The sequence below is a fragment of the Cydia fagiglandana genome, chromosome 1 (assembly GCF_963556715.1).
Source record: "Cydia fagiglandana chromosome 1, ilCydFagi1.1, whole genome shotgun sequence".
Classification (NCBI taxonomy): Eukaryota; Metazoa; Arthropoda; class Insecta; order Lepidoptera; family Tortricidae; genus Cydia; species Cydia fagiglandana.
The window spans coordinates 13,773,540-13,787,500 of record NC_085932.1 but is presented as its reverse complement, the minus strand read 5'-3'; the positions used below and the strand labels follow the sequence as shown (position 1 = coordinate 13,787,500).

Below are 13,961 nucleotides of genomic sequence, written 5' to 3'. Positions count from 1 at the left end.
AATTATAAAATATGCGAGAACAACTCAAAATATTAATTAAAATTTGTATGCCTTATGTTTTTCTTTTCTAAACACGCTCCGACAGGACTTGCTTTTTGCACAGGTAAATATCGGAAGACAAAATACTAAACTAAAATTCCGAATCCGCGATGGCATTGTTTGAATACCGCGTCCCCTAAAGATAAGGGAAGTTCCCTCGAGGGCGGAGGGAGCCTTATCTCGCACTGATTAAAAGCAAACTCTAAAGGGCCGAACACTAGGGTACGTGAGATAGGGTACATGTAAAGTGTGCATTATGTCTGGTTACCCGAGTGTGTGGTTATTATCCTCTGAGATGCAGTTATTGTATTTTACTAATGTAAAATAAATTAGTGTAGGTATAGCGATAAAATTGTCATATTAATTATTATAGTTTTAAGGTTTGAATAATTAAGAAATATATACGTTCTATCTTCATAGAATTAGTCTTTTCACATCTCATTTCCGTAAGAAATTCCATTCCATTATAGGATGATATTCACGATAAAAACTATCTAATGTTTCCCGGAACTCACATGCAGTACATACCGAATTTCATCTTAATGGGCTCAGAAATTTACTTTAGCATTTAAAAATTTTAGTGGGAAGGAATTAATCAGCAGGAGAAATAGCCATTCCATTACTATCTATTTACTTAAACATCAGTTAGCTATTATTATAAAAAAACCGGGCAAGTGCGAGTCGGACTCGCGCACGAAGGGTTCCGTACCATAATGCAAAAAAAAAAACGGAAAAAAATGCAATAAAAACGGTCACCCATCCAAGTACTGACCACGCAACACAAACGTGATTTTTGACCAAAGTTAAGCAACGTCGGCTTAACTTTGGTCAAAAATCACGTTTGTTGTATGGGAGCCACACTTAAATCTTTATTTTATTCTGTTTTTAGTATTTGTTGTTATAGCGGCAACAGAAATACATCATCTGTGAAAATTTCAACTGTCTAGCTATCACGGTTCGTGAGATACAGCCTGGTGACAGACAGACAGACGGACGGACGGACGGACGGACAGCGAAGTCTTAGTAATAGGGTCCCGTTTTACCCTTTGGGTACGGAACCCTAAAAATCAATATATTACAAAAACTACGAAATGAAAAAAGAAAACAAAACCAATTATTTTCATAATTTTAAGTGTTACGATGAAAAAATATTTGTTGCTATCGCGTGCAACATGGTGCACAAAAAAATTTAGATCGATAACGTTTCTAACCAATTTGGTTTTTACTCACCCCGAAACTCCAAAAATCATTGTAATATGAATCGACCTGCATATTGATGCATAGGTTCTTAATATTTTCTGTAAAAATTTAAACCTAATTTACGCACTATTACACTTTTAAAAATCACTCAATATCCTCATCGTAATTTTTAATTTGATATCAAATTGCAAACGTTAACCGGTATTTTAATTTGTGATCAAGAGCAAAATGTATGAACAAGCGTAAGGATGTAGGAGTCACGACTGTCGTAGTTACGTCACGCATATGGAATGAAAGTACCCGGCGGTGCGAGTGTTGAAGACGAGGCCTCGAGACGTCTTGACGCGGCCCTCGGCCCTGCACTATGCAGTGCATCGATCGACTTTCCCCTTCGCCACGCACTTTCCGGAAATTACTAGACGCAGCATTCCGGAAAAGTTTTGTTCGTGTCAATTGAATGCCGGGATCTGCGCGGTAACTTTTACATATTAGTTTTGGTTATATCCTCCAAGTATTAGTTAGTTATGTTACGTCGTTACACTCTGGCTAAACTAAATTTTATGAATATTGAACAAATGTCTCTTTGGTGGAGGAAAGTTTTAATTGATTTATATGATTTATCCCAAATCGTTTTAACAACCAACGGGTTCAGTGAGTCATTAAAGTCGATTTTTCGAGTGACTTCATACTTGTTCTTCACAATTAAGGTATTTTCAGGTAGGTAACTGGAATTGTATTATTCGTTTGTTTAAGTACTTTGTTCTTTAGGAACGTCATTTTATATTGAACTTTATAAACTTGTTATTGATTTTATATTTGTTATTTTAAAGTTTTTTTTTAGAAAATGCGTAGTTTCGTAGCAGTCTACGAAATTCGTAGACGTAGGAGGTACATAAATAAACAAATGTAGCTTCGTAGGTTCGTAGTAAACACTTAGCGTTGCGTTGGCTTTGATGATTTGTTTTTAACTTAATTTTTAAGCACTCTTATCAGACTTTGTCAAACTCGACTAAATAACTACAATTAAGTTACGGAAACGCTCCTAAAATCCTAACAAAATGATAAGTTAAAGTGACGTCACGGACACTGAGAGTGAGAGCCCATCTTAAAGTATGGAAAGCAAGAAAATTGCGATTTTGTCGATGAATTGCAATACAATTTTTTCTAATAAAAATGTAAGTGTGTTAATGGTTAGTACTATAAAAACGTATTTTTTTTAAATTTTCAGGTGCCGATTTTTTTATTTTAATGTTCACATTATTGTGATAAGTTGTTCATTTGCTATCTATTTAACCAGATTCTGTTATAAAATGCAACATTGAATTGAGCCATCATTCCTATTCATAAAAATATTGGGTCGGCTGTTCTCAGTCTCGCTTCGGTATAAATTCAGCTTGAAATGCATAAAATGACTCCGTAATCCGTATTTATAATCAAACTAGCGACCCGCCCTGGCTTCGCACGGGTTAAACAAAACCTTAACAAATACACTTAAACCTTCCTCAAGAATTACTCTATTAATCTGCGAAAACCGCATGAAATTCCGTTCAGTAGTTTTTGATTTTATCACGAACATACATACACACAAACTGACAGACGCGGCGGGGGAGTTTGTTTTATAAGGTGTAGTGAGTGATGTAATTGTAAGTAGTTACGTTGTTCTGCCTAAGGCAGCAGAAGCGTCTCGCGGCCGGTATACGGACTCGGTACCAGAGAATAACAGCCCAGAAAATTAATGGCTTCTCGCACTGTCGTCATTGAATAATCGCGGCCATTTATTTTGCTAACAGAAGCGATTGGATTAGGGGAGACCGAGGTGAGTTTTGACAGAGGAGAGTTGTGACATGGTCGATCTTTTGGAATCTATTAACTAAAACCTAGGTCGCAATAGCGCGCGTTTGTTAGTTCAAGTTACGAGCTAACAAACGCACACTGTTGCGAGCTCGCTAACAGTTATTAGATTCCAAAAAACGACGAAATGTCACAACTCTCCTCTTGCCTCTGTCACAACTCACCTCGGTCTCCCCTACTAATGTATTTGATCTTTGAAAATGGTTGTAAATATTAAGACGTTCAGAATACCTAAGTGGGTACAAACTTTTAAACGTACTCGAAAATTACTTAACGTTTAACGCATATCAACGCTGAAACCGCAACAATCCAAAGTAAGCAATACACATATAGTCACCATCAGACATATTGGAGCGGCAGAGGTGTGCGAAAATGTCTGAACATGCACTCTAACGCCTAGACAATAAAGGCGTGTTCAGATATTTGTGAGCATCTCGGCCGCTCCGATATATCTGATGGCGAAGTTACCTCTTTATTTTTATGGTCAATATTTTACGTTCAGTATGAACATATTCGATAAATTAAATAATATGTACGTACTGTTTAAATTTAATTTACTAACATTTGCCTGGATTGATTGTTTCTTTCTGGAGAGATTGTTACTTTCCAAATTATATTAGCTACAAATGGCTTAACAAACAAAGCGATGGCGGCAAAGTCTACAAAGCCAAATGTGGGGTAACTTTACAAACATTCTTCAAAGCAATTAACTCAAGACTCAACTTTAGGTATATTTATGCAAAGTAGGTTTAGTATACTCATAACTGTAACTGTCATAACTCACAGGAGTCATAAGTAACTGACGTAGGAGTGTAGGAATAAAAATGTAGAATTATTAACCCAGTAAAATGCAGGTTCCTAAAAAAATCGTATAAACATACAATCAGTAAAATGATGTGCAACTACATAACAAAAGCTGGTTGAAAGTGAAAGCCACATTCAGATAATCCCAAACATTTGAGCGCATCTATTTTTAGCACCATGTGATGAGTGGGGACTGGAGCCGTAGGCGGGGGGCGTAGTAGGAATATCCTTCACCCGCTAGGTCAGGGTTAACGGGCCCCAGCTCGTGCCACCTTCCACCATCGACCTTGGGCCTGTGCGTTAATGCACCCGTAATGGGGGGCCTTGCACTCGACGTTAGGGGGGTTGAGATTTTTCGTGCGAGCTGTGGGATTGTGGGGTGCGAACGCTAAGTGTTAAAGGTGGTGTAAACCACCCGTGTTCAACCCACGTCTCAGGAGAACATTTATCTATGTTATGTTATTTACAACAATTTTAATGGAAATAAAGTGATATTAAGTTATTTCTTCATCATTAACGGTCCAGAAAATCAATACGCCGGTTACAAGATACTGATGCACCGATCCATACTTACACCCATAAAACAAAACGTCTCGGACATGCGTAGCCAACAACCAAATTTACAAGTGCTTAACTGCGCACTGATTGCTGATGACAGCCTTATAACTATCGTATTAAAGGGGATAATGCATTGCCTTACAAAACATGCTACACAAATCAGACTACAATTTTCGAACGTAACCCGTGCAGATTGAGTTCGAATTCCAGTACACCCCACTTGGTTATACCGTCTCTATTAATTTGAACTGTATTCGGATGTGCTAAGAGTTGATTTTCGTTTGCGTAGGGGTTGTGGGAGGTGGGTGATGGGTCGATAGAGCCCGAGTCCGCGCGGATCAATAGAGGAGACGCCCCACCCCGCCGACGAGACGCGCCGTGTATCGCCCTTCGCATGCCATCGCTCGACGCACTGACCCTTACTTCAAGACCATACAAACAACGACCTGCAGTTGCATTTAAACCTTGTAAAAGATTATTTTTGATAAAATAATTATCAACGTTACGGGAACTGCGTTATTTAGAGTTTTACATATAGGTACCTAATCTCGAGTAATCTCTTTTGAGTAGCAAATCGTAGCAAGCACTTTATCAAACTCGTATAAGTACCTATGTAATCAATAATATCCTAGCTAGAAAGGAACAAACAAGTACTTTTGTTGGCTAATGAAACTCGTGTATTTTAGCACGGAAAGAATTTCATTTTTACTTATATGTGTACAAGTTGTCCCCCGAACATTCGGTTTATAAACACCTTGAATGCAACCCGATTTTTCTATGCACGGCTCTTTTTCGTCACTTTATAATAATTACGTACCAAATTCTTTTTATAAAAAATGTGTTTAACCTAATAATAATATTATAAAGTAAGGAGGCTCAGCATGAAGAATTTTGTACATTGACCCTCCATTTGCTATTTTTATCGCACGCGCGTTATTATATTGCTATCCCGTTCACATGGACCGCCGGGACAGCGATATAATTACGTGCGTGCGATAGAGATACGGAATGGCAGGTCAATGTACGAAATTATTTGTGATTAACGTCCTAATATAGCAATAAACGGCCAGTGTAGGCGTGGCGTATGCTCGCTCTGTGTGGACCCGGCTAATGATGTTGAAGCCTAGCACCCGTACGCTCTCATATGTAGGTAACCTGGCGGAGGAGTGTTAGCGACTGACCTGGAAGTTGATGGTGGAGGTGACGATGCGCATGGACTCTGCGTAGTTGCGCAGCACGGAGTCGGTGCTGAGGCAGCTCTGGCGCCACTCGTACAGCTGCTCCAGCCGCGTCACGCAGCGCTCGCATGTGTACCCTGACGGAGGAGTGTTAGCGACTGACCTGGAAGTTGATGGTGGAGGTGACGATGCGCATGGACTCTGCGTAGTTGCGCAGCACGGAGTCGGTGCTGAGGCAGCTCTGGCGCCACTCGTACAGCTGCTCCAGCCGCGTCACGCAGCGCTCGCATGTGTACCCTGGCGGAGGAGTGTTAGCGACTGACCTGGAAGTTGATGGTGGAGGTGACGATGCGCATGGACTCTGCGTAGTTGCGCAGTACGAAGTCGGTGCTCAGGTAGCTCTGGCGCCACTCGTACAGCTGCTCTAGCCGCGGCACGCAGCGCTCGCATGTGTACCCTGGCGGAGGAGTATTAGCGACTGACCTGGAAGTTGATGGTGGAGGTGACGAAGCGCATGGACTCTGCATAGTTGCGCAACACGGAGTCGGTGCTCAGGCAGCTCTGGCGCCACTCGTACAGCTGCTCCAGCCGCGTCACGCAGCGCTCGCATGTGTACCCTGGCAGAGGAGTCTTAGCGACTGACCTGGAAGTTGATGGTGGAGGTGACGATGCGCATGGACTCAGCGTAGTTGCGCAGCACGGAGTCGGTGTTGAGACAGCTCTGGCGCCACTCGCACAGCTGCTCCAGCCGCGTCACGCAGCGCTCGCATGTGTACCCTGGCGGAGAAGTGTTAGCGACTGACCTGGAAGTTGATAGTGGAGGTGACGATGCGCATGGACTCTGCGTAGTTGCGCAGCACAGAGTCGGTTCTGAGGCAGCTCTGGCGCCACTCGTACAGCTGCTCCAGCCGCGTCACGCAGCGCTCGCATGTGTACCCTGGCGGAGGAGTGTTAGCGACTGACCTGGAAGTTGATGGTGGAGGTGACGATTCGCAATGGACTCTGCGTAGTTGCGCAGCACGGAGTCGGTGATGAGGCAGCTCTGGCGCCACTCGTACAGCTGCTCCAGCCGCGTCACGCAGCGCTCGCATGTGTACCCTGGCGGAGGAGTGTTAGCGACTGACCTGGAAGTTGATGGTGGAGGTGACGATGCGCATGGACTCTGCGTAGTTGCGCAGCACGGAGTCGGTGCTGAGGCAGCTCTGGCGCCACTCGTACAGCTGCTCTAGCCGCGTGACGCAGCGCTCGCATGTGTACCCTGGCGGAGGAGTGTTAGCGACTGACCTGGGTCAATTTCTGAACACGATTTTTTTTCTGTCCGTGATGAAAATCGCGGGTTAGCGTCAGATAATACTTACCATTTTTTTTTTACATAAAGTAGCCACACTTTCACACCGGGTTCCATATGAATTCACTGATTAATTGGTTTTTAGAGTACACTTAAAAATACCTAAAGGCTCAAATTACTACTCCCGTGCCCTGTCCGGAATCTACTTTTGAGCATAATGAAAAATCCTACGAAAAATTCTACATTAGTATCACTAATTTAGTGTCAAATGCTTAAAATATATGATATTTACTATCACTGAGCACATACACTATTAACTTCATTGTGGTAAATAACTCGTGATCGAAGTTTAAATTTTGTCCGAGCGCGCGAGTAAAATTTCGTCGGCAAAACTCAAAGGGCTCTGACAGCCGACGTCTGTATCTGAACCGCCTCGTGTCCCGCCTCACCTGTACTGGCAGTATTCGGCTGTTTCTCAAAGCAAGCGGATGTACGTCAAGCCGCGGCGTGTTCGAGCAAATCGCATAAGTATTTCGGAATCCGGGTGGGCGACAATTTTTTTCTAATTTCGATGCCCCTTATAAATTTTATTTTCCACATAGCTTTTCAATAACAATTGTCATATTTAGGAGCCCTTTATGTATCTTTATGTAAGCGATAACATAACAGTTTGGTTAAACACGATTTAAATTTTTGGCGAATTTTTTTATTACGAATTCTAATTTCCGTGCCCTAATTCCCATGGAATATTTACCTAAAACAGCTGATTAAGTGGCACGGGAATTAGAAAGTATTACATTTATTGTCAACAAATTTTTAATTGGGGGCACTGTAAGTTAATTGGCAATGTTTACGTCATATTATTATTACATATATATATATTGGCATTGAATATATATTATATGTAATAATAATATGACGTATATCTTTCTATTTTACATTTAAGGAAATCTCAAAGAATGCACAAAAATCTATGAACGGTTTTTTAGTATAAGTACATACTTACAGGGTGGACCCGAATAACCCGGGCAATTTTAATACGTAAGGTAAGGTGGGGTAAGACGACACTGGGGTAAGATTATCACTTGTATGGAATCCTCGTACTGTTAGTCTTGCGCCACCTTACCTTATTCATTGATCATATTATACATTAAAATATTATATAAACATAAAACTATTTTTGGAATTATTACATATTATAATACCCGTACCTAAGGTGAAACAAAATGAATCAAATTTACAATGATTTTTTTTTGTAAATTTGACAGCTGACAGCGTAAGCCGTATAAAGTTTAAATATCTGGAAGACCGAGCTTTGCTCGGAAAACATATACCTACCTAAAAACTCAAAAATGCGCGTTTTCCCAGAGAGTAGATCGATTTTTCATCCCAGAAAACGCCCATATATGATCAATTTTCATCGAAATCGTTAGAGCTGTTTCCGAGACCCCCGAAATATATGCAAGAATTGCTCGTTTAATAGATTAGTTGTTATAAATTAGCTTTTCTAATAGGTACAAGAAAAATTAAATATATCCTATTCTTACTATATTATAAATGCGAAAGTATCTCTGTCTGTCTGTCTGTTATCTCGTCACGCTTAAGCCGCTGAAACAATATCATCTTGATAATACATATTTGGCATGGAGATAGTTTGAGGCCTGAAGAAGGACAAAGGATCTGGGGGCACGGCAGTGCCGTCGCCAAGTCGAGCAAAACAAAGTGGCACGGCCGTACCATCAAATCTCAATAACATTCTATCTAAATAACATTTAATTTGAGCATGTAGTCTAAGAATTAATACACTTTAAAATCCCTTAGTTTTGTCACTGGCACAATCACTCTCAATCAATATTATATTAAGGTACTTCTAGCATAACCACAAGTTCCAAATTTGAAACGTAATTAGGTTTTAGCTTTTTAATCCAATAAAAATCTAATAATACTGCAATATTAGTCACGTTCTAAAGATAACTGCATAATTAAGTTTGTAATCCTATAGAAATATATGCGATAACAACGTTACCTTTTAGTTCTTACAATTAGTAGGGAAGTAAAGGTACACTACGATGGACGATGTGAGTATGAATAAAGATGTGTTATGATATGTATATACATAGTATCAGTATGATATGGGTATGATTACCGGAAAAGAAGGACAGCCTACAAAAAGAGATGGGATCCTATTAAAAAGAATTCATGTAAATAGATGCAAATCTCGCAACGCAGTTCTTCTACTCTACTACAAAAAAGTTTTGGGATGTAATGTGAAACCAAGTCGGTTATTTTAGTCAGTGCCAGGGGGTATTTTTTTAGCAAGTTTTTTTTTAGGAAGATTACGATATTTTTGAGAAATTACTTAACCAACCTACACTTTGAAGATTTTTCCGCAGGGCAGGGACACCCCGTATACCTATGTGTAAAGTAAGGCGGGGTAAGACTAACTTAGTTTATTTTGATCGGGGCAAGACTAACAGTATGAGGATTCCATACAAGTGATAGTCTTACCCCGGTGATAGTCTTACCCCACCTTACCTCATATGTGTTCAAACAATTTTTTGGGTTATTAATTTATGAAGGCAGCATATTCGATTTCTTCAGATTAACTTACACAATAACTTCTTCTCACTGTGCCCCTATTTATTTCTTAGTATCATTTCCTATAAGACCATATACCAGATCATACACCTTGTACCTATCTACATGCAGATACATAATGACACTTTTTAATGAATAGTTTTGTATGTAAAAGCGGACAAGTTGACGAAACTACTCAAAGTATTGTTTTGAAATATGTACATTTTACTAAGAAAGAGAGATTAGTTGCCATTAAAATAAAGGAAAGGATTAGTCAAATACGTAGTTTTTAGTGTAACATACTTTCGTAGATTTGTCGTTCGAAACTAAAATTAAAGAAGGTAAATATGTCCGATGCCACTTCAGTATGGTTGCAGTATATTATTGTAGATTAAAATATACATAAATAATAGTTTTAAGTACCAAAATAAGTTAAGAAAACAATTCCCGTGCCGTGTTCTAATTTCCGTCCTAGTAAAATCTAATTTCCATGGACACACTAATTCCCGTGCCCTGACCAAAATTTTAAATTTAAATAACTTTTATAGTTTTATGAATATTTTTATCCCATAAGAAAATTAATATTTATTATATTTTTTATCAAATTCTCAGCATATTTTTTTTTGTGTAATGTTGGTATTTCAAAATTCCATGGGAATTAGACAAAAATGCTCGTTTGGTGAAATTGACCCACCTGGAAGTTGATGGTGGAGGTGACGATGCGCATGGACTCGGCGTAGTTGCGCAGCACGGAGTCGGTGCTGAGGCAGCTCTGGCGCCACTCGTACAGCTGCTCCAGCCGCGTCACGCAGCGCTCGCAGATCTTCTTCGGCAGGAAGTCGTCCTTCGATATCTGCTGGAAGTTTACACCTGTGTTAGGATTTGTTACCCTATCTGTAAATATCACATCAGGACAAGACAAATTTTGGAATATAGATGGGATTTGACAATTTATGGCAGTATGTCACCTAGTTATAGAATATCAAGGTACTACCTACTTAGGGACTAAAACTGGCGACTCATATTTCTTAATCGAAAAGTACAATAATAATATTCCGCAACAATGACTAATAGGATACCTAATAAATAATAAAGAAATACACGTCCCTTTTAGTGCTTACATTTCCCCATTTATAATGATAATGTTTTGTAAACACTAAAAGGCGCATATATTTATTTTATTAATTAATTCACAAATGCTTATTCGTCATGTGTATTATTTGCAGATTATTTGTTATTCGAGGTTGAGCACTACCCGTTTACAGGAATGAATGAGTAGGTGGGTGAATTAAATTTTCCTTGTCACTCGTTGCAATGATTACAGTCGCCTGGGTCACTCTCAAAACCGTTGTTTTTTGGTGTTCAAAATAACCAAACATGCATTTTATAGTATCATCGGTCATGTAGAACGTAGTATAACACTTTTTCTAAGAAACTATGCAACTATTGTCGCCTGGCTGACGAGACGAAATAATAAACAAAACAAATTGATCCACCCAGGTACACCATAGTGTAATGGGTGGGTTGCGGTACCCAGAACCCACCTCTATTAATATCCGGATTATTCCGGATCATATGTTTTCCGTATTTAATATGCTAAGCAAAGAGAAAAAAAAATAGTAGGGACAGATTTTAACCATTTAATGTAAACCAGAATAATGATATTTCTCCATGATTTTAGAATGTAAGTGACGCAATATTTATGTGTACCTAATGATATTACTAATATTTATTTATTAAACCTCTTACGTTATATTCAATTTCAACTGTACATATAAAAATCGATAGTAGTCTCTCTCCACATAAATAAGTAAACAAATCGTAAGTGAGTTGCCCAGATGGAGTTTTAGGACTGCTTGCATAAATAATGCAAGCAGTGAAAAAAGTTTTGACGCTTAGAAGTAGAATACTTATGTTAGAATTTCGTTTAAAAGCAGCTGGCGTTCATAGAACTAAACTTAACAGTTTGTACTTTGTAGGTATGTACTTATAGATAATTGATAAATGCTATTGCAAAATAGACAAAAATAATATTTTGCCCCGACGCTATTGAGGTAGAGTGACACAATAATTTCTATTTTTATATTTTGTCATCAATATCATCGTCATCATCATCATAACACCGAGAGTTGTCCTCCGCTGGAAATAGGTCTCTCCCTAAAGATTTCCACGACAACCGATCTCACCGAAATTGTTTCCCGCGATTTTGTCAATTATCGACAGTCGACCTTATTAGGGCTCTTCTTTTACTGCGTTCTGTTTTTAATAATAAAGTTATTAATCATATGTCATCAGTATTATCCGATAAATATATTTACTGCCTCAATAACACCCCTAAAATAAATATTGGAATCAGATAAGGCGCCGATACCCCTCAATAACATAAATTTGTTAACAATTGTCAACGGCCAATTATCCGCATGTGGACAGGCGGGCCACGTAAACAAGTGACGGGGGGCCCGATTCGGATTTTGAAATAGACAACTATTAGATATCTTTTAGACATCAGCAAGATACGATAACTAACTATATGTTTAAGATCTAACCTGTCAAATTTGACATTTGCGCGATTCTGGAGATACTCTTGAACGATTTCCACAGGATGTGACTTAGAGATCCAATTCACATCTAATAGATATCTTACTCTATCTAACGTAAAAGTGACATTGGTTACCCGAATTGCGCTGCAAAAGAGAACTAGTTGATATCTAAACTATAACGTATATAGAATGGATCTAGTACGTGTCGTGTCTTGAAGTTCGAATACGGCAGTGGGGGATTAGAGTCACGTGTCGGCCGCCACGGGTTCGTACTGCGAGTGTTGCGACCTACTTACGACGGGTCAGTGACCGCCCGGTGCAACTTGCAATTACATAAAACCGTACAAAATTCCGAGCCGGTCGTTCGCCCCAAATAACTTTTTGTTTAATTTCTTAAATCTCAAATTTAGCTCGTTTGATTAAAGTAAAGGACATTAAAATACCTATTGTGCACTTCCAAAATTGAATACTGACTATCCGTATATTAATTGAATACTCAAGTAACAGTTTTAAAATCCGTCTTAACAATTTAAAATTGAAAGGAAATACGATACGATAAATTTATATGTAAATTTTTAAACGTATGACTTATATGTATACGGTAAATCAGACGAAATAAGTAATTCATAAGATTTGTACTGCCAGAAGCTTATATAAACGCCGCATCATGGCAATTGCAAAAAAATATCTTCATTAACAAAACAAGATTGCTTAATATATTATACTCCTATATCGTTTATCATACTTGTTAAACCTTCCACCCGTAAAGTATAAAAAGAATAAAAATAAGTCAACCCTCTCGCTACAAAATTTTTTAAATCTCCTCTTCAAAGAGTTAAACATCCCCCGAGGGAGAGGGGGCGACCGTGACGTCACAAAGATCTTTAATTATCGCTTCTCGAGCTTATATCAAATTATTTGTGATAATCTCGAACTTTAATTGATGAAGAAGTATTAATTAGGTAGGTAAATAAGCCAAAGCTTTATTGAAAGACTTTTAAAAATAAATCTCAAGGTCCAACAGGTATCGTGTCCCGTAATGTTGTTGTCGTAGCCGCGCCGTAGCACGCATGCGTCTACTACCTCTACGGCAAACGGCGTAGCGGAGATGTCGATGCCTCTTTAGGCTTTCATGTTTACACTTTATCAAGGACTTAAGACCTTTTAGTTATGATTATGAATTTCTTAGGTGTTCTTTGATTCGATAAGTCATATTTAGGATAATGAGTGAATACGTACAAAGTGAAATGAAGAATAAGGACTCACCATAGTCGGCAGACACGTTCGTAACTTGAAAAGTATCTGCCTCTGCTCAGACTCCTTGTCGAATATGTGCAGCCGCGGCCCGCTCTTGAGAGAGCAGAGCCGACAGAGGTCCGTGAACGCCGTGAAGTTGAGGTCCTCGGGCTCCGTCATGGCGAAACACCTGATAAGCAGGTCGAGGAGGCAGGAGTTGTCCATGTATACGCCGGTGTGTTTCGGGTGGCGGGAGTATTAGAGCGGCATGGCAGGGAGGCGTCACGCCGCCGTGTGCTCCGGGGGGCACTGGCTGGCTCCCCTGTCTGCCCCCGGCCCCCCCGACCCCCCCGGGCCTGGCCCCCGTCCCCCCACGCCGTCGCACGCAGCCCCCGCGGGGTGGCGAGGAAAATGCGTGCCAGTTTTCCTGTTGCGAATGCAATCGTCAATTGTAATGGCGGATCGATTGATTTCATTGTAAAGGCTTCATTTTTCTTCATGTAGGGTTAATATTGAAAACTGTACTCCAGTGATAGTTAATCTGACATAGATTTGAAGTTTTGGAACATAGATCTATATTTTTGCCACAAATTTTATGTGATTTTGCAAATGACATAATTAGCTGGTCTAATTAAAAAATAAGTACCTCAATGATGTATTGTAGTAGATAGTTTTGTGTTGATTGTATGA

The 13,961-nt window shown here is 39.5% G+C and overlaps 1 protein-coding gene across 1 annotated transcript in view; it reads right to left on the bottom strand.

Annotated features, from left to right (window-relative positions):
* Positions 1–13,656, bottom strand: part of LOC134664478 (uncharacterized) — a 22,950-nt gene extending 9,294 nt beyond the window's left edge. The window contains exons 1-2 of the mRNA XM_063521158.1: positions 13,302–13,656; positions 10,190–10,351 (exon numbers count right to left, since the gene is read on the bottom strand). Coding sequence (XP_063377228.1) covers positions 10,190–10,351; positions 13,302–13,496 — 357 coding nt within the window. The 5' untranslated portion in view covers positions 13,497–13,656. The remainder of the gene's footprint in view (positions 1–10,189; positions 10,352–13,301) is intronic.
* Between the last annotated feature and the right edge of the window lie 305 nt (positions 13,657–13,961).